This window comes from Aythya ferina, assembly GCF_964211825.1.
Source record: "Aythya ferina genome assembly, chromosome: 6".
In the NCBI taxonomy this organism is placed as follows: Eukaryota; Metazoa; Chordata; class Aves; order Anseriformes; family Anatidae; genus Aythya; species Aythya ferina.
The window spans coordinates 26,589,032-26,610,734 of NC_140303.1; the positions used below are offsets into that span (position 1 = coordinate 26,589,032).

General features: G+C 37.2%; 1 protein-coding gene across 4 annotated transcripts in view; it reads left to right on the forward strand.

Annotated features, from left to right (window-relative positions):
* The window catches only part of MYLK (myosin light chain kinase), a 201,793-nt gene that overhangs the window by 37,754 nt on the left and 142,336 nt on the right, over positions 1-21,703 (forward strand). For all 4 annotated transcript variants that reach the window (XM_084524653.1, XM_084524650.1, XM_084524652.1 and 1 more), the window contains one exon: positions 20,221-20,378. In XM_084524653.1, coding sequence (XP_084380779.1) covers positions 20,229-20,378 — 150 coding nt within the window. In that variant the 5' untranslated portion in view covers positions 20,221-20,228. The remainder of the gene's footprint in view (positions 1-20,220; positions 20,379-21,703) is intronic.

Here is a 21,703-nt window from a genome sequence, read left to right on the forward strand (position 1 = left end):
ACCAAGGAAAAGAGGAAGCTGTTAGCTCTGAATGGGGTATGATACTGCACTAGACTGAGATTCAACTTATTAACAAGGCACAAAACCAGTCTAGGTTTGAGCAAAGAGAATGGCTGAAGCACTGGGATACAACTGTAGTGCATTATCTGTGGGTATGGCAATGCACTGTTTGTTTTGGATATCTTGGAATTTAGAGACATTGGAGGAGGAAGAGTTTTTGGTTGGTCAGGTTTACTGTTAAAATGCGTTTCACTGCACAGATCATCTTCAGTTAAATATTCACTTAAATATTTCTTTGGGGAAGTGAGCGTAGAAGGAAGTAATTTTCTACTTACTGAAAATCTTATGGGGACCAGGAATAGATGAGGGTTGATTCTTTATGGGGAATGGCATATATTGTTGCTTTTCATGGCACAGCTCTGATTAATTTTAATACTACTTAAAGGAAATTTCGATATATTTTATGTGATTAGACTTTCTTTCCCCTCCTCTTCCCCTCTAAAAATCCCATCCGTGCAATATAAAACTACTGGCTCCCCTTATGAGTCTAAATTTAAGGAATTATATTTCAAACAGCTGATGCAAGTTATTGTAATCCATCCACTCCACTCTTGTGAATGTCTGCTTCTCAAGTGGATTCAAAAATCCTGAAAGAAATTTAGATAAACACGACTATATTATGAAGTCTATAAAAGGAGAAACTATTGACCATTTATGAGAATTAAATACACAAATTCTAGACTTTTTTTCTTTTTCTTTTTTTTTTTTTTTTTTTGCAAATTGTATAGTCTTATCAGCTTTCCAACTACTGAAGGATTTGAGGTTCTTTTTCTTCCTCTTATGACTAAAAGTTACAGCCTTCTTCTAGTTAAAGGGATGCCAATGACTGTATTTTCAATTACTGTGTTTTCCAGTGTTCATGTGTCTGAACCTCTAAATAATGTATGTATAAAACTCCTGAAGGCAGTAGCCCTGTTCCCATAAATGCATTAATTCAGTACAGTTTGGATCTTCCATCCTTTAAAGGGCGGTGAATTAAGTTTGCAATGAATTTCCATTTTTCCTATTATTGAGTGATGTCATTGCAGGAATAAAGAAAGAAAATGAATACAGCTGGAGCAGCCAAAATTCACAAGAGCAGAAGATGTTAATTTTTTTGTTTTTCATTAAAAGCTCATTCCAGAGAAGTATATTTTTCCAATACTTAACAGCTAGTGAGAAGCTGGGAGCTGAAAAGAACTGGTCATAAGCAGGTATTGCTTAATCTATTTTCCCTGCTTGTTGATGCTGCAGTACTTCCACTACAGAGCCAATCTTTTGAGTATCCCCCACAGAATCAAAAGCAGAGATTTTGATCCTTCATGAGCTGGAAAATCTTGATTTCTTTGTGGTTTAATAAAGCCAGTTTGTGTTACAGTGACAAGTCTGCTTTTTCAGCATGAAGCAACGTAGCAGTTATAGTGAGTGAGTGCAGGTGAAGATGGCTCATATTGGTATTCAGAAGAAATTCCATAGATCAATGTTATATATTTTCTTTTCTGTCTCTGCAGATTATAAATCTATAATGTACCAAGAACTGTTCTTTAGCTTAGTCAATATTTTATAATGCCATTAAGGTAGGAGATGTATTGGTGCAGAGCTGTCAATGGTAGCTTTATTTTATTTTATTTTATTTTATTTTATTTTATTTTATTTTATTTTATTTTATTTTATTTTATTTTATTTTATTTTATTTTATTTTTCTTCTTGTGATATGGGAATGGGTGTCTAGGAGAATCAATCACCCTAGACAACTAGGGTGTCTAGTAGAATCGATCCAGCACAGAAAGTTGGGTTGAAAACGACAGTTAAACCACTTATTATGATGGTAAATTAATACCTTAAACACCTGCCTACTCAACAGGTCTGCCTCTGGCCTCTTCAAAGTCTTATCTGCTAATTTTCACCCACTAGAAAAGTCTTTTGGTGCTCTTATCTCTTCAAAATCATCCTAGGAGGAAATCTGTCAGCCATCACTAGTGGTACTCTATATAAAAAGTTTTTAAGCTTATAAAAGAGACAGGTAGGAGAAGCACAATTGGCCCTTTTTCATAATAAGCCCTTGAAGATTTGAGGTTGGTGCCTGGAAATCCAGTGTGACTGTAGTTCCTGTCTCTGTTCGATGTATGAAGAGATAGCCCTGCTGCTCCCTGACATCTGTTACTTTCCTGGGCTGCCCTGAGGCAGTGGGGAATTGCTGAGTGTTGATATTTCCATTATTCCCTTCTTGCTTCTAAATCCCTTTGATCATTGGATCCACATGGCTGAATGCAAGTGGAATTAATATCACTTTAAGCCTCCAGGCTCATTCAATTTAGCATGTCTCTTCCTTCATATGCATTCAATATAAGAGCCTCCTGTTGAACTGAAAACAAATACAGTGCATTTGTCTGCTTAATTCATTTTACAAGCTTCGAAGACTCTGTGCTGCTGTTCCCCAGCTAACATATGTTTAAAAAAAATAATAATAACAGAAGTTAATAATAATAACAGATTCATTCTTCTGTGGCTTTGTGTGGCACAGGAGCAAAGCAGTCACTTGCTGAACTGGACCAGTAGATTCTCAGCTGAAAAACAATTATTGTGACTACAGCAGCAAGAATCTCCGCAGCTTCATGCATGCAGGCTCAGTATGGATCTGTTTTATCCTGTTTCTGCTTGATGTGGGTTTGCAGTAAGCTTGGGTTTCAAATGCAGACAAAAGCCAATACTGTGGAAAGAAAAACTTGCTGTGATTAGGGATGGCAATGGTAACTGAAATGTTTGCCAACCTCAGGAAATTGGAATAAGTTTTAGACTTACAAGAAACTCTTTCAAGTTGGGTAATTTTATTTAGTTCAAGTTTTGTTATAAGGATATCTAATCATGATATCAGAAACCCGTAGAAATTGTTTTCCTTAAGGTTTTCTCCCAGATATCTTTTCATGCATAGCACCAATAAACCCAGAACAGTGTCTGTTTTTCCAGCACAGGAGCAGCCACCTCTTTGTAGTAAGCAGTTAATAATTGTTTCAGATATCTCATGGGCTTAGATAATAGTGCTGAGAAAAGCTGTTCTTGCCTGTTTTGCTAACAAATCAATTCTTATTTGGAGTTCTGCTGCCTGCTGGTATTTGTTCTTGCTGTAATTTCATATCCAAAACTTTAAAATAGAAAATTGGGCAGTTCTGAGTCTTTTTAAAATGTCTTGACTTCCCCCCCCCCCCCCCCCCCCCGCCTCATTCCTCAAGAAGGGAATCAGTTTTGGCTTTGTGTTCGTGACTCTGTGTGCATTAGAAATACATGTACCAATGCTTTGTTGAACATGAAGTGTAATACCATCTTCTAGGATCCTAGAAAAGCTTATTTCATTGTCATTTATTGGGTGAATCATTCTGATGTATCCTGTAGAACCAACCAAATAAAATTGCTGGCTCTGATCACTTGGGTTGCAACATCCTCTAAACAAAACTGCATATGGCCACACGCTTTAAAGCACCAGACTTGGTTGTGTTCTGCACTTTAACGACAAAGCATAAAGCCGCAACAGGTACCTCATAACAACTTGCATAATTTCTATAATCTCTTTTATGGCCATCCTACATTTCTGAATATCTGCTTGCTAAGAGTTTAAGTATAAATTCTTTGGCTGTCATTCCTAGTCATACAAAGCTGGCATGAATGGCACTTACAGTGCAAATAATAAAGATGATTAGAAACTGAAGACTCAGGCTCTACTGTTTTCTTGCAGCAGGGTTTTGATATCAAGTTGTCAAATGTACTTTAAAAAAACACAACTCTCATAGCCATCTCGAAGATGAATAGCATTCTTTTATTAACCAGGAGGTGCATTAGGAGAATGGGGACAGGAAAAGATCACAAACTGAGAGGGAATCAAGATCAGAAGCAGAATTTGGAAGCTTGGACTCCCTGTCCACTATTCAAATTACTAGATCTTCTGTGGAATTTGCCTAGATTACTCTGTTTAGGGGTTATCTATTAAAGCAATGAAAAGGATGCTTTGAAATGTCTCTACTATGTGAAAACAGGACTGTGCTATTTAATCTAAAGAAGAAAAATCTTGCTAGCTACTCTATCTCTGGTTTCAGATAACTTAGTCATTCTGACTATGAGGCTGCTGCCTCAGAGGCAGAAATCATCCTTTGTCCTGTACCTCACCAGGCAGATTCCTAGAGGCTGTTTTTTCCTGTCAGATAAGAAATAGAATAAATAATGCCAGGTCATTGTGATTGCAGATCTCACAGAACTATAGTACTGTAGTTCATGATTAATGGGTTTACACTGAGCTGCCAAAACTTTTACAGAAGGATGTGCTACCAGATCCCCAGCCAGTGTACACTGGTTCACTTTTGTGACCCTATGAAAATAAACTGATTTGCACCAGCTGCAAACTTAGCTTCCTACCCTTAGAGATTCCTGTCCCTTATGAAAACATAATAATCACAATAAAAAAAAAAAAAAAAAAAAAAAAAAAAAGTTCTATTTACCTGTGCTTGTCTGGCTTCTGTACTTTACCTTTAATTTTAAATAATCTGGTGCACTGTAAGGTATGTGTTGTTTCAGAAATAAGTAGCAGTGTCTGTAGAATATGCATCCAACAGTGATGTCACTGGAACATTGCATCACTGCTGTGGAAAGATGGAAAAGACAGGAAGAGTCAGTAGATGATCTCACAGTGATGCAAGGTATCAAGAAGGTATGAAGGAAAATAACCTTCAAGCTGAATCATGCACACTGTGGAGGGGAAAAAAATAATCCTTCAGAAAACAGATGAGTTTTTCAACAGAGTTCAACAGATTGAATACCGCCATGAGGAAATGCAGGGGAAGAAGCAGATGGTAAACATGGGAAAAGCAGAACTTCTCAGATCAGTTCTTGTTCAGCTGTTTAAGAACTGAAGAAAACACTAGTTCACAGAGCCCAAGGCCAGTAACAGAACTGGGTTCTGCTTCTTCTATGGACTTTCTGTATGTCTTCACTAAAATCATTGAGAGTTCAGATATGAAGCTAAAAGGTGCATTGGAGAGATGTAGCTGATGTGGTATGGGGACATGTAAAAACCTAACGCAGCTGTGGCTTCATTGGAGTAGCCCGAGGTGAGATACTGTGAAAAATCGCCTAAGCAGAAGCAAAGGTGAATAGATCACTTAATAATTAACTGAATATTTTGCAACACTGGAGAGGAAGGTGGAGATATATTGACAGGGAAGAGGTCCTTGGCCGTTGGGAACAGTGGCAAAGGCATTGGATTTGTGGGAAAAGTATTTGAGGCATCAGAGAACTTTTCCTGTGCTGTAGCATGTAAAATTCTCCTGAGCACCGGATGCTGGGCAATACAAGCTCTGATACTGTGGCGAGCCAGGAACTCCACTGCCAGCCTACGATGTGCTGAGCAAAAAGGTCTTTGCACCTTCACTGCCGTCTTAGCTTCCTATTTTGTGGACCCCAAAGATAGTCGGTGAGAGATTCGGATATGCTGATACTTGTCAGAATATTGTCATATTGATTTGGAGTTATGGTACACACATCTAGTCTGTATATTCATATGGGCTTATTTTTCTTAATTAACTTCTCTCTCTCTCTCCTTCACAACTTGATTTCCCAGAAACTATTCTGGATGCTTAAATAATAATAATATTAGTCATCATCATCATCATCATCATAAAAAAATTCTCATTCTGACTCCCTTAGGTACAACTCAGTTTTCTTTATTTATTTTTTTTATCCCTAGGAAAAAAGTGCATATTTAAGTGCTTGGTTTCTCTTCATAAGTGTTTGTTCTCACAAAGTTCTTTCAGCGATCAATTATTTCACATGTGATTTTGAGGACATCTTTTAAAACTCAAGCCCAAGCATTCCAAGATCAGCAGACTTGGATATGTATCACATGAGGTGCAAATATTCCAGGAATTTCCTCAGCAAGACCAGTGAACTTTCTGTTTGTGTACCTTTCCAGTTTTCAATGCTGTGATTTCTGCTCCCTATTTACCGGTTCTGGATATGGATTATCCTTTCAACTGTCTTTTATTGGAAATGACCATCTCTCTTTTAAAAGCCTACACAAGAAAATAAGTTGTCTTGTGCGACTGATCAAACCGCCCTTTCCTAGAATTGTGTCTGTGCTGCATCTAGAGGTCCACTGGGAAAGGCAGTTTTCTGTCCTTCTCCCTTACCCTACTAGTGCTGGTTTCTAGACTAGGGGATTTTTATCTGAAAGAGGATTTTTGTGGTTTGCAGAACTCTGATTCCAGTTTGATGCTGTGTGTGATAGTTTCTTAGGATGACTTTCTGGGTTTTCCTGACACAGGAAAACAGACTCTGCATATGGGGGAAAATGGTGTGGATTTTACTGATGTTTTCTCAAACCTTCTCCACAAACTTTACAAAATTCCTTGAACTTCTATAATCCCATTAGTAGTAAACAAAGTTCAGGTTTCGCAATTCTTTTGTTATTTCCAGGTTAATTAAGAACCTTTCTTTCACAGACACCTAGAACTGAGGCTTACTTTTAATGTGTTCTTATTTTGTAAACTTGGTCAATTTTTATATTGGGAAATGGTCCTCTGAGTCCCATCTGGTTTAGAGCTTCTGTGCAGGCTTTAGAAGTGTGCCCAGTTCTGAACTGGCTTTCAGAGACTGCAGAGCTCTTTAATGAGCACAAGTCTCCTGGCTGGTGCTCTTAAATGAAGAGCATTTAGCCTCCTTCCCTCTTCAGGTGCTGCTAAGGGCACTGGCAGTCTCTTTACTGCCTTTGGTGAAACTGAAGTGAGTCAATGTTATTTTGTCTAGTGTTTACCTCAGATACATTGCTTCTGAAATAAAATATGTGCTCAGAAAGGAAACAAAACAAAACAAAAAACCACAGAGAGAGGAAAAAAAAAAAAAAAAAAAAAAAAAGACTGGTTGGATTCTACTTTCTGTCCTCCTTGGCAGAAATAGATTGTGAGAATAAATTCGATGGAGAGAGATTGAATTTTAATCTTCAGACTTCAATAGGTTAGTCTGCTAAGTGTAAGTATCTCAATGTGATGGTGGGGAGGGGTAATTCAAGGAGAAGAGAGGGATGCTTATCTTTATCATTAAAGAAGAAATCCCTGAAGGAAAAAGGAAATGAAGAGAGAATAGAGAAAACATGGACAATTTTTATGTATAGAAGAGAGATACAAAAAAGGTAATGCAATGTGAAGTCCCAGTTGCTTTTGAAGAACTAGCTTTATTTTTTCCATTTTTGAAAAATGTCCTTAAATGCTTTATCTTATAAAAGTGAATAATACATTTATCTGTTCCTAATATAAATGTTTCACATTTTTATTCACATCTGTATAACCACTTGGATAATTGGTGCCTGCCTGACCTGCTCATTTTCAGTATTGGCATTCAGAGCAGTTTGGTGGATGTTATAAAAGGAGAATTGCCCTAGACTGGCAATTAGACAAATTAAGTGAGAAACTTCAGGGGAGTGGGAAGGGGAAGAGCAGGGAATATTTAATAAATAAATAAATAAATGTGCAAACAACAAAGTTATTTTAAAAAAAAGGAAGGGGATGAGGGAAGAATGATTCTTCCACAACCTACCTTTGTGGGTGAAAGTCTATCAAAAGAGGCTTGTACGAACCTCAGTCGTTCTTGGACTATTTGTCATCTCTTATGAGGAGAAAGAAGAGGAATCAAAGGAAGTATCCTGAAATTAGTTCAATTAAAGATAAAATTCAGCAATGGAGCCATCATGACTCTCAGCCATACTGCCAGTTCAGCTGAAAATTAATCAGACTTTGAAAGTCTTCATCCCATGTTCTTCTTTCTTTCTCCCTGTGTGACCGAACTCTTCCCACCTCGATGATTTCTGCATCCTCGGAATTGTCTGTTTAATCTCCTGTCAATTTCCTTCTTATTCCTGATTTATTTTTTTAAAAATCTCAGTCCTTCCTTTTCTTCTCTGTTTTCTCCTTGCCGCATATCCTTTCTGCCTGGAAGTGGCACAGAGGTATCTACCTCCTATCATTTGCTGCCAGTGAGGAGAGCTTATGCCCGTTACTCTCAATGTGATAGATAAATTAAGGTAACAAACAGGATCAAGCATCTGCTGAACATCTTCATCAGGTCATTGCAGTGATAAACCTTGTTCCACCTGGGCCTTTTAAAGGCAAGTGGGAAAGTTTGTGCTTTGTGATCATGATGGAAAGATTTTGATTTTATTATTTATACCACTTTTTTTCTGTGCTTATAGAATAAAAGTTGATATGTTCATTGAGCAGATATACTGCGTAAGGAGGGGTTAAGTTCTGGATGTGGCCCAGATCTTCTGACAAGAACCATCCTAATGAAATTCCATTGCAGAAGAAGGAAAACTGGCCCTTCTTGGGCTTGTCTCCCAGCAGGAAGCAGAGCAGTCAGGACAGACTTGGATCTCAGAGTGAATCCAACCAATCTTCTGCTCATACCAGCCCCACTGAGATGTGAAGGGGCTCCAAACCATTGTTTCACATATGAATCTTCTTTTACGTACACTTTTAAGATGATGGCTTCAAGAGCATGCAATGTGTGCTTTTGTGGAACACAGCTGAATAATTCTGTTGTAATCTGTATTATGTACTGCAACTATCTGATTTGCAAGCACAGTAAGAAGTATGTAAAAGAGCTTTTTTTATACAATAAGGTGTTTGAATGTAACAGGGCAGCTTCTTTATGTTTGAAATGGGAAATGTTTTTAAAGGCACGAATTTCTTTGCCTTCATGTCTACATGTCTTAAATGAAAGTTGTATTTGCTTATTATCAGAAACGGACTTTTGGCTGAGATTTGGCGCTTAAGTAAGATTAATCCAAATTCCTTCTGTCTCCCTCCTTCTTGTAAGCCCTTCAATGTTAATGATTTATATATTGATATTGTTGTGGTTTTCATAGGCTGATTTTTTTTTTCCACCTTGTAACAGTTGTTTCTTTTCAGATTTATAGTGTTCTCTACAGAATAATAGTTGTCTTGCTGGCCCATATCCAGCATGTAAAAGTCCTATATTATATTCCAAATTTAACATCAGTTGTCAGCTGACTCATAGTCATGGGATTGGAAGGGACTTCAGAAGGCCATTCAGTCTTTCCCATGTCCAAGGCTAAATCAATTGTACATGTCATTCTTGACAGACATTTGTATGGCTTCCAGCACTGAAAACTCAACAGACTCCTTAAGCAATCTCTTCCAGGTCTGCTTCAATTCTTAAACTTTTTCCTTAATGTCTAAATTGATTCTTCCCTGGTACAATTAAAAGCTTATGACTTCTGATCTTATTTCCCATTTCCCATTGAGAATTAATTTTTCTTCATTTTCTTTGCAGCAAGCTGTTAAGTGTTTCAATATAATTACCACCTTAACTTCTGCACTTAGTGGGGCCCAATTGGGGAATTTCTCCACACAAGAATTTATAAAAACACATGACGATTTTTATTTGCTAGTTTTAAAACTCTCTAGCTGGTTCAAGCTTTGAGTGTAGCATGTGGATGTGGAACCTAACAAGCTCCAAGAAGAACAGGTGGGTGGCTTCAGTGTTAGAAGCTGCTCTTGTTTGGTTACATCATTGCTAAAACCTGTACAGTAGAGGTAAAGTAGAAAAGAAGTCTCCAACTCAAATGATGCATATAGGAGCTCACATTTCATCATATAAGGACTGCTTTAATTTTTTCATAATCTCTGGTATAGCTCTCTTTGAGATGGTGCTCTTGAAGCTTTTACTTCTTTTCTTTCTATGAAAAGAGACAAGAAAAAGGCTATAGGAAGCTCTCCTGTGCCTGATAAGTAATGTGGGTGAAAGAACATTGTGGACCAACCAGGAGTTTGTTCTCTCCGGTACACATTGCTTTATCCTGAAGTTGTGAGGGCTATCATCCCTGTAGAAAGATTTCTTCTGCAATTTAAGAGATGTTCTTGTCAAGCCTGTAATTGGCTTTCTGGAGCATCTTGCAGCAGTAAGTTCTGCATGTAATTTAGGTGCTTTTATGAAATAAAACCAACTGCCTCTTTGGTAATTAAAATTAAAAATAATAATAATAAATTGTCATTGTATAGCCCATCTCACATCTAGGCTATAACTTTTTCACTAAGGTAGTGTTTTTATTTGCTTTACGGTGCCAAATATGTTGTGAAAGATTGACATGTAACAGATGATTGTTGTAGAATGCTGGCTTGCATACATGAACAAAACTGCAGTTTCCAGAAAAAATAAACTTGTGGGAGAGCTTATGGGCCAGGCTTTATGCTGACAGTTAATGGGACTTCATAGAATGGAAGGCAGCACAGAATCTGGCCTTGTACAAAGTATCTCAGCATGAAGAACCAGTGGCTTTTTCAAATGAAGAACCTAATTCCTTTAGTATTAAGTATTTGCAGCATAATTTGAAACTTAGTGGTGTTTATTCATGGCCCAGTCTATGTTTGGCTGAAGTGAACAGGTTTCTTTCCAATGCTACCCTGGGGTTCACACACCTCAGCCAGTATAGTGCATATGTTCATTTTCCCAAATGGCATAGAACTTGGCAGACTTGGGTCTCTTTTTCATTTTTGAGTTCTGGCTGTATTTGAAACTAAATCACAAAGCAAAATGTGGAGGCTAAATATTCTGTGCTTTATGAACCACAAATCTTCCATGACTCACCTTTCATGCAACTTTATGGCCCTACTGGCTTGGAAATGTGCAACAGCAATTGGCCACCTGCAGCATCACCATCAAGGAAAGTTAATCTTGTGGTTATTCTTTGAAACATGGAACCTGAAAGAAAAATAATTTTTAAAAAGAAAAAAAAAAAAAAAAAAAGAGAAGACAACTTTGCTGTAAACTACTGGTTTAGAATACTGTTCTACTACCACTAAGCCATTGCAAATACATGACTTTTACTGTGAATCTACTTTTATTTAAATCAAATGGTAAAGCAAGAATAATCACAAGAAAATAATCTTAGCTTCTTTTAGGTTGCCTGTCTTGACATGTTTCATGAAGTATCTCAAACAAAATGTTCACTTCCCAAGTTCTGCCCCCTGTTGCTGTATAGTACTAAGCAAGTCAATAAGCTCTTGTTATTGTCTTTTTTTTTTTTCCAAGCTAGCTTATTATTTAAACCTCATAAAACTTGTCCAATGCTAGCTTCATCTAAAATTAACCTTGTTAGTTTCGCTAGAAGCCTTTCTGAACCATGCACTTAGAAAATGGGAACTACAAAATAAATAGATTTTATCTTTCTTAATAAAAGATTTAATTTTGTATTCAGTCCTTGGAGTTTTGACATCTTGACTTTATTTTTTTTAATTTCTTTGTAGGTACCTTTACAAACACAAGTTGTGCTTTTAGCTTGGAAAATGGTTGGTTTAGTCTTGCGGTGGAGAGAGGTTTTGCTCTAATTTGGGATAGAGATTTTTTGAAACATACAGCAGGCTCTCAAACCAGCTGCTTAAAACCATCTCCAGCAAACTTCAGTCTTTGCTGTGGTTCCCCTTCCATCCCAGGAGCTGTAGTGCCAGTGCTTGTCCTGGTGTGTTTCTCTTTTGGTTTGAACCCATAAGTCTGTGGCTTCACTGCCTGCTCCACTTTCAAACCAGATCGCTCTTCATTTGCCAGGGTATCCCATCAGGTTTGTCTTTGTGGGTAGATGGACAAGAAGGAGTTACCTCTCCATGTGGCAAGCTGGCTTTTGTCCCAACTCTAGAACTGCTACAGTTGTTTTGAATTTTTAGAAAGTGATGGCATTTTGCAGGTGTGTATCGTGAACATGGGAATGAATTAACCTTCCCCAAAAGCCCTCCTCATGCGTTTGGCCAGTGATTGTGGAGTGGGAGTTGGATATAAGTACAGCCTGAAGACTGAAGGCAATGTGTTCCTAAACAGACTGGGAGGTTAAATACTGCTCTCCTTAAAGGTGTCACAAGCTCTGTACTGTTTGAACAGTGAAAGGAGATTTTGAATAGTAGAACTTTATTGACAGTGATCTGCTGCTTAGTACACTGAAAACCTTTCTATAGGTCTTACCTTTATTATTATTATTATTATTATTATTATTATTATTATTATTATTATTATTATTCTTTTCTTTTTATGCTGCTTGTAAACTAGAACTGTAGCAGGTTTTGAAGTCAGATTGAATTACTCTCCCCAATGTGCTTCTATAGGAAGCCACTTTGGAATCAGCAAGAACAAGCCCAGCTTGCATCCCATTTGCCATCTGTGTTTCCCTCTGGCTTCAATTTGTTGCTATAAAATAATTCATAGGTATAGGTGCTTTACTGAACCTGCCCAATACATGTCATATTTCATTGCTCATATTTCTTCTAAGATAACAGCTGCAAAGAAGTTGTATTTCTTATGGTCTCTCTTGATTTACTGCTCCTTAATCTGATGTTTCAAATTAAACATTTTTGAGTCTTAAAATGCCATTGCATTCTTTAAAGTTTCATGTCCAGCTGCTTGTAATGGGTATCTTTTTTTTTTTCTTCTTTTTTTCTGAAATTTTAATGTTCAGTGGCTATGGAATAATTGGATTATGTAGCCTGTCTGTTTATAATCAAGATAAATGTATGTTATCAAAGGTATATATCCTTTTCTCTCTTCATATGGTTTTCCATATCATTCCTTATACCTGAAATACCCTCTACAGCTACTTTAATATAGCAAGAAACCATTACGGTGTGATTGTGCAAAAACAGATATCATGGCTTTTGTTAGATGTGGTTTGTTTCAGCGACATGACTTCTGACAGTAAGTGAAGTTAGATGTCTGTACAAGTCAAGTATCCACATCTCAGTGGGCCTGGGATGGTCAAGTACCCTAAACAGAACTGTTAAATTGAGGAAAATTAGAGCATGGTTACAACTGGCAGCATCTGCAAGAAACATGCATCCTTGTAAGTGATTTTCTGGCTAAGCAGCACAAATTGATGGATAAGGAGGTTGTGGTTTTCTTTTTGTTTGGAAAAAAAACATGTGGGTGTTGTTTTTGCTGTTGTTTTTGTTGTTGTTGTTGTTTTCCTTTTATGGTTTATATAAGTAATTAAAGATGTTTGACTACCAGCCTTCTAGTGTTCTTAGTGTTCTAATAAACCTATATATAAGTAAATGTCAATTAGCATCATTTGAATTATTCTTTCACAAGATCAGGATGAAATTCCTCGCACAACTGTGTGATTTTATCATGGAAATGATTGCAGGGTAAAGCCTATGCTGCAACAGATATGCAAATCTGAAAAAGGACTAAATTTATTGATTAGATAGATTCTCTTAAGCCTGATCTAGTAAAAGTGGTTCAGTTCTCTGTGTCATGCAAACCATAGAACAGTATCTTTTTGTCTCTTTTAGGCACTTTCCAAAAAAGAGGGCTACTTTTAGGTTGACTATTAAATAATAAGTCACATGGGGTTAGCCACTTTTACTTGTGGACACTTCTACGGTAGTTGTGATTCACATATTCCATAAAAGCTTATGACCTAAGCCTTGAAGAAGCCCTGAAAAAAATAGGTAGGAGTTGTCATTGTTCTTACAGGGATACCCAAGACACAGTAAAATAAAGGAAATCTTCCACAAAACACCACTGTTGGTTTTATTTCATCTTAGTCATGAAAGCAAGTAGGTAAAGAGAAGATCTGGGAGAAGGAAGAAAGAAAACGACCTAGCTTCATTTCAGAAAGTTCCTACTGTAGTAGGAACTACAGCTCAACTATAGTTCAAGCTCTCCACCACAGTCTCACATACATACATCTTCTTTAGAGCTGACAATATTTCAGTCTTTAAAGCAGGCTGGAGAACATTATTGTGTCTGAAATACCATATACTGGCTGCAATAGTATTTTGTTAAAATGAGCACCTGGAAGAGTTTGAACCTGTTCTGTCCTTTATCTGATGTACCACTAAGATTCTTGCTGATGTAAAGCCTCACAGCTGACTTTCTGAGTGTGAAATCCAAGGCACTGAAATGATAGGATTTGAATACCTTGCTTACTTCTGGGAAAGTCTTTGACATAATGGTCCCAAATGAAACTGTAACTTAACTTGGATTATTTTAGGCTCATTAAAGTGACAGCAAAGTTTTTGCACAAATCACAAATTGGCCTGTAATTCCCATTTGTGTAGGACAGTTGTGCAAACGCACTTTGTGGGAACATACTCAGGGATTTTACATGCATGGTGTTGCCAAAACTTAAGTTTGCAAAATTTTTGATCATGGAGTTGTGTGTGAAGGTTTGGCATCTGATCCTGTTCCTACTGGCATGGCTAATAGTTGCTATTGAATTTTACTAGGAAAATGATTGGATGTTCTGGGGTCTGGTTGAAAACGCCCTGAATATCTTTATGACGAAAAGGCTTTTCTAGAGGTTAGGTAGGCAGGAAACCAGTGAGAATAAGATGGTCATTTATGTATGAGGCAATGGAAGAAAAAACTCCAGTCGAGTTGAGACAGAACTGATACAAGGAAGGGCTGCCTAGAGCATAGCTGTGATTGGTGGGGTTACAAATTCCTTGCTTTCTGTTCCAGTTCTGCCTCATCTTGCCTGTTAAATCCACATGTGACTTTATCACCTGAATTTCTTTGCTGATCCTCTGTGGTTTATCATTCTCCCTGCATGCCATTTCTTGGGTACCAGTAGCTGAGAGGAGACAGGATACTTCCTTATGTGGTCTTGTAAGGTAAGACTGAAAAGATAGACACAAGTCACATGGCTGCAAAAAATCATTTCTGTAGTTCTGGGGAGAGTGTGTTCAGATTTGTATAGGTGTATGGTAACCACATGTTAGTCCTTGTGGTAAAGAAAGGATCTGTGAGAGAGGAAATAAGGTGTGTGAACAGAGGAAACTGTCAAGTAGGTTGTGAAATACTGAAGGTTTTAAGGCATAAGGGATGACATTTAGTTCCTAGCATAACTGTTGAATTCAGTGATCTGTGTAAGGGAATAAATTTTACCTAGTGTTTTAAAATGCATGCTTTTTGAAAACACCACCCCATTGGTTAATTAAAAAAAAAAAAAAAAAAAAAAAAAAAAAAAAAAGTCTATAATGAGATCCAGCTTCCTGTAATTATGGTAATTTTTGCTTTTTTTTTTTTTTTTTTTTTTTTTTTTTTTTTTTTTCTATGCTATTTCTATAGTCCTGTTACTGTAGCCTGACTCCCACCCTCTAATAAAGTTATCCTCACAGCACTTCTTTGCAGCAAGGAACTAATAATCCCCATTTCACAAATGGGGAGCCATGGCAAAAGAGAGGCTTAGTGACTCGCCTGAGGTCATGCAGACAGCCCCAATATGGAGCAGGGAATTCAACCAGGACTCCCAAATAGCAGACAAATGCTCCAACCCCTGGACTGGCCTTTTGCTCCTATTTTTAAAGAGCTCAAAAGATTGTGTCCAGATTTCAGAGATGGTTCAGAGGTTATTGAGGGCGGTCTGGCTAAAATAACAGAAAAGTTGGACCAAGCCAAAATGTGCTGCTTACGTTGCACTAAGCAGAGTTGCAATATCAGTGAGTCCAATAAAGGCTTTTCAACTGGCAGCTCTGGTTTCCTTGCATTTGCACACACTTGCGTTCTCATACGCACACACCCTCTCTGCAACTCATTTTTCTTCTGCCTTGGAGGAAGGACTTGGTAAAAGGAAATTAGTATAATTAAATGGTTATGTAGGAAGCTGGTGGTAAGTATTTACATATATAAACTAACTGGATGAGAAAAACTATGAGATGGATTTCTCAGTGTTTGCTTTTTTGGGTTTATTTTTGTGAGCAGAGTATTGAGTGACAGAGATTTGTTCCCAGAAGAAAATGCTTGAAACACATTAGTCTGCTTTGGTATTTGAAAGATTAGAGGGCACACTGTGAGAATTTGTAAGGATTTATGTGCTTTTTAGAAAGGATTAAGAATAAAAAAAATCCAGATTAGAAATGCTGTCTAACCACATCACTAGCCTACAAGCCAACATTTGCATGGCGGTTTTCTTTTATGTTTAATACCACAATGTTTGTATTGCAACTTCAGTTACAGTTGGTTTTGTTTAAAGACCATAGTTTAGGTGTGCACAGTATGTGAAATGAAACGTTATGAGTTCACGCAGCATCTTTGAAATCTTATTCAGCAGCAAGCTTGCTAAGAAAAAGATCTTAGGGAGGAGAGGCTCATTCTAGAAAGTTCCTTACATAAAAGAAGACCAGTTAGATGTGTTCCATAGTTTTTAAGTGCCTGCATTTTTTCTGCCTATCAAATTTTAAGCTTGAATAAGATTTGTTTTTTGGAACACTATTTCCTTGAAATATTTGGACATAGCAGTTCCATATTAACACCAGACCGCAAAACATGGATTTATTTATTTGTTTGGGAACATAATTGTTAAACATCCTCTAAGCTGAAAAAATACTTCCTAATTATTTGCTAGAAACATCTTCAGCATACACAGCTAATTAAAGTCAGACTGCTAAATGTGGATGATTAGAGGCTTATGCTGCTAGAAAACTGCTTGTGCTGACTTGAGATAATATTCATTGGTAAATTCAATCCCTTTTAGACATTTTATTTATAAAAGCATAAATCCACACAAGATGTCCTTATGCAGAAGACTAGCTATTACTTTATTTTATACATTACAGTCTCACTATAATGTTAAGCATCAATTTGTTGTTGATTTCTGGCATGTCACCAACATGCAAAAGAAATGTAATCTGACCAGTACGAATGCCCATATTAGTTGCCATACTCTGCTTCTTTATCCTAACTGCTTCTTTTTTCTTTTTTTTTTTAATTTAATTTAATTTTATTTTATTTTAATTTCCACATATTGTAGAGCTTAATTGAATAACCAGACAAATCAGTAGAAAAATAGTTGTTGGAGTTTAGTTCAGTCTTTTCTTTAGATGATCTTTCCAGCCAGAGGACTTCTTGTCCAATGCAGTCCATACATTCCTGAGCAAGCTGGTGCTTGAAAGATGAGCATATGTTGGATGAAGCATGTTTTCCAAGCATGTGCTAGTGGCTTTCCTTCGTGTCCCTGGTGAACCTGGTCTCACAGCATAACCCCATGGGGAGGTTTCTGTGTGTGAGCAGGTGTCCTGCCTAACAAGGTTCCTTAAAGTTGCCCTGCATAAGCAGTGCACTGTACCTAGGGGCAGATACTTCTTGAACATTTTGAACCCCAGAGAATTGTCCTGTGAACATCTGCAGTGCATGTGGCCTTCTTTCTTAGTTGTTTTATCCATTTTAATGGCATTTGCCAAAATGTAGTTCCATTTACATAGGCGAATATCAGGCTTGAAATTGGATCCTAGGTGATTTAATTTTTGCAACTGCTGTTGCAGTTTTTATTTTTTAACACGGTTTAGGGAGTATACCCTTTTTTTTTCTTTTTTTTTTTTTCTGTTTCATGTTGTGTTGCTTGTTGGTGTTTTTGTTTGTTTGTTTGTTTTTCAAATTCTCTGCAAAGTTGTGTGTGAAACAATAAGTTATATTACTGGTTTCTTATGAAATCAAACATATTAGCATCTTCAGATTGGAGAAGATTTTCATCATATCTGAATTATACCTGGAACATCATTACTATCGCAAATGGTCAGAAAATTTTAATTGCAGGTTTGTGTTGGCAGACTGATTTGCTGGTTAAGAGCTAGAGAGACATCACTGATTTCACAGCTAGAGGGACAATGCAGATTTTGGCATTGATATGATAAGGAAATTGGTAGCTTAACAGAGGAGAACATGTGGGAAGAAAATCTGAAGACTGAGTAGTTAGCTGAGCATGTTGAAAAGTCAAGATTATTTGTGAAAAGAAAAATTAAAGAAAGCACTTTTTGAAGGAGAACAGAAGAAAAGAGAATGAGAAATACAATTTAGGATGAAAGCCAACTCAGAAAAAGTAGGCAGATACAAAATTATCAGTGTCAAATAGCAAAAGTGATAAAAGATTAGATGATATTTATAGTAATTAGTAATTTGAAAAATGTGTGTTCTTTATCTGCAAAGAAAAATCAATCTTAAAAAAAAAAAAAAAAGAGGTGCTGACACATACTAGCTTGGTAGGCATCAGTTTACAGCTGTGAAAATGATGGAAAGTCTGATGGGATAAATTATAGTTTTATCTGAGAACTGAGTTTGGAGCATTGTCCCTAATGAAAGAACAGTTAATTGAATTAATACTTTTCTCAAGCTTTTGGTTGTTCGTTGGAGTAACTACAGCTGGGAGAGACAGTCATTCTCTGTCTCTTAAGGTGCTACACGGACTTGTTAGAAAAGAAGGAAGTCTACGATTTCATCTCTGCTGTCTGTGGAATACAAGCAGTTTTTTACCAATTAAAGCTATGTTATGATTTCTTATGGTTTCTGTGATAAATTAGGACAAAATGATAGCTTTTTTTTTCTTTCTTTTTATGTTTTGAAGAGTTATTTACACTGGAAAGGGAGACTTAAGTTGAGCTCTCAAGTGACTGGCTGCAGGTACACAGATTCTCTGCAAGATTAGCTCTTGTGTAATTTCTTACAGGTTAAAACTTTGTTAGAGAACCATCTTTTTTTTTTTTTTTTTTTTTTTCCATTTACTTGTTGGTCTAAGCATTCCAATCGTTAAAAATGCTAGAGGGTTTTCTTGTTTCTTTCACATGTTGGTATACAGAAATGTTGCCTTAATGCCATTCTAGAAGAAATCCAAAACCCTTTTCACCTAGATTTTTAGAAAGACCGAGGAAGGAGTTTTAAAGTATTTTTAGAAAATCTGTGTACAAACATAATTTAACTGATATCTTGGAAATAGTTGCCCTCTAAACCAGGGTTTCTAACAGACGCGTCATATGAACAAGAAAGCTCTGTGGCTTCTTCACCTTAGAACATAACAACCTCTGGAGGTGCCTCTTTATCTCTGTTGACTGTGAAGGAGCCAAAACTTGTAGTTTAGATTAGCCATCTGACTTCCAGACTAATAACTTCCCCTCAAACTGTTTTTTAACAATGAATAGGTGTTTCTTGAGATTGGCATGCTGTATGTTTATTGAACATGTCAGGTGTGCTGTATGGAAGTACTGTGTTCTCAGACTGGCTTTCAGAAGTACACATGACAGTGGAGTATAAGTCGTAATAGAAATGAATGATGTTTGTGTTCCTAAGTTGTCTAGTCAGTTTCAAAAAATGCACTTCTCAGCCTCTGTACTCAGAGAAAAACTGGAGATTTTCAGAAAGAGTTGCAAGGGAAACTCATGGAATAGGTTCTATTGTTGGTTGCAGAAGCTGCAAATATGCAGTGGTCTTGAGATAGAAGACTGTTGCAAGGCCAGTGTTCTTCATTGGTTCAACAATGATCTGTTGGCTAACCAAGCCATTTCTTGGTTTTATTCTTTGTTAAACTTGTCGAGCAACTACTTTTTTCTGGAAAACCCGAGCTTTTACATTTTAACAAATATAATAGTGCTTTTTTCTTTTTTTTTTCTCCTTTTTTTTTTTTTTCTTTTTTGCTTTCTTTAGGGAAGTAGGAGGTGGGTAGCAGAAGAGTCACCTCTGAAGCAGATATCTATAATGAGATTTCTTAAGTGCCAGTTTTGTAGCAAGAAATTTGACGCTATTTTACTAGTATATGTGCTGCAGAAGGATTTGCAGCAAAGCAGAGACTTGGAATTTCAGCTTAAGTATCTGTTATGTACTAGCAGTACTTTGGAGGGAGCTATCCAGATATTTCTTAAGATCTTGAAAGCACGATATGAAAAATCAGATTTTCCACATTCCCACTCACAAGTTAACTCCAGTGCAAACAGAGGTCTCTTGGTCTCTTTATTTCATAAGACTTATTTAACACTGGCTCTGCTTTTGAGACTTATTGATTTTGGTGTATTCCAGGCCAGGAAAATCAAAGTCATATTGCAAAAATATCCTCCTGAAGTAAGTTATTACAATTTAATGCAGTTGTAAAGGATGACTTCTTGGTTAAGGAGCTGGCCTGAGACTTGAGAGTTCAAACTGAGTTCAGTTCAAGGCTGTGACCCTGTAACAACTGTAGGCACACTAGGAAATCTTCCTTGGTCTCAGCTCCCCACCCAAAAAATAGCACTTGTTTCTTCAGGCTGAAGACTCTGACTATGTATATGCATATAGCATACATACAGAACAATCTGCTTCTGATCTGGTTCTTAGCTGCAACTGTAAGTAATTAATGGTTGTAAATTCTATGCTACCCTTTGTGTTTCTCTTTTACAGTTCACATCATGGGGGATGTGAAACTGGTGACAACTACTCGAGTATCCAAAACTTCCCTGACACTCAGCCCCTCAGTTCCTGCTGAAGCACCAGCATTTACTCTTCCTCCTCGGAATATCCGGGTGCAGCTGGGAGCCATTGCAAGATTTGAGGGAAAGGTAAGAAATGGAGATGATGGAGCGCTTCTTTGTTTGGTTTCACCTTTTCCTGAGGCTACCTCACAGTCTGCAAAGCCAGTGAAATTGCCTCTTCAATATGGGACCTTTACTTAAGAAGAATACACTGGTGTTTCCATTCCTGAGGGGGCAGGAGTGTGACAGGTCTGTTTCTGAGTAGTGTTGCAAAACCTGACTGTGTGCTGAGTTAACCTAGATGAGCATGCCAGGCACTGAGCTAAGTATCAGTGGAAAACTGCCTCAGGATCTGTCTCTAATCAGAGAGCATATGTTCTCCTACTGCATATCGATCTCCATGACTCCCAAAGTTGCCTGTTTCTGAACTTGTCTGCTTCATGTGTAACACGAAGCTAACTGTGTTACCTGTGCTTCTTGGTAGTTAAGCTAGGAATCTGTAAAAGAGAGTTGTGACTTTTTTGTATCTGCACCAGCTGCCATAATCTGAAAGCATAAAGCATTTTCAGAGGACATACTGGCAGAATGTGGGCATACGTGGATCCCATGTTCTCTCCTTCGCCTCACAACTGAGGCACTCAATTGTCCTTACCAGCATCCATATTCCTTTTGTGCTTCAACCCTGGTATGGTCTCTTACATTCCTTTCTTCTCCCTTAAGCCAAATCTTTCTTCTGGGGCTGTCAGTTTTCCCTCTTAGCCCTTTCAGCTTCCTCCTGTCCATGTCATGCTCTGATTGTGTGCTGACAGCTATATCATCAAACTGAATGCAGTTCTAATCTTTGAAGTGGTGGGATTTCCCTGACAGAGGCAGGAAACTGCAACTTTATGATAACAAAAGAAAAGCTAAAAGGAATTTGGGAAATTTATAACTTCTGAAACTAACTTAAACAGAGGGCCAGTAGAGGGCATCTGATATATATCTTATTTATTTATGCAAAAGCAGGCTAGGATTTTTTTTTTTTTTTTTTTTCCCATCAGGAACAGAGCAGAAAACTGCTGGAATATGTCAGTTTTTAAGTGCAAAACTAAAACTTGGTAGTAGTTCTTGGATTTGACTTTTTGAAGAAAAGTTGGCATTCTTAAAATAAATAAATAAATAAACAACAAATTTTGATGTAAACATTTGAGACAGAGAGCAGATTTTTTTATCAAACATTTAGATTAGATTATTTATTTTTTTTTTTCCAAAAATAGCCTACTTCTTCTTGAAATGTTGAGATACCAATTAGAAATCCTCTCTGTGTGTCCAACATTGGCCGGTCCCAATGAACATTCCCTTTCTTACTGTTTTTTGTTTTTTTTTTTTTCCATTATTTCACCTTGATAGGTTGCAACCACAATGAAAAGATG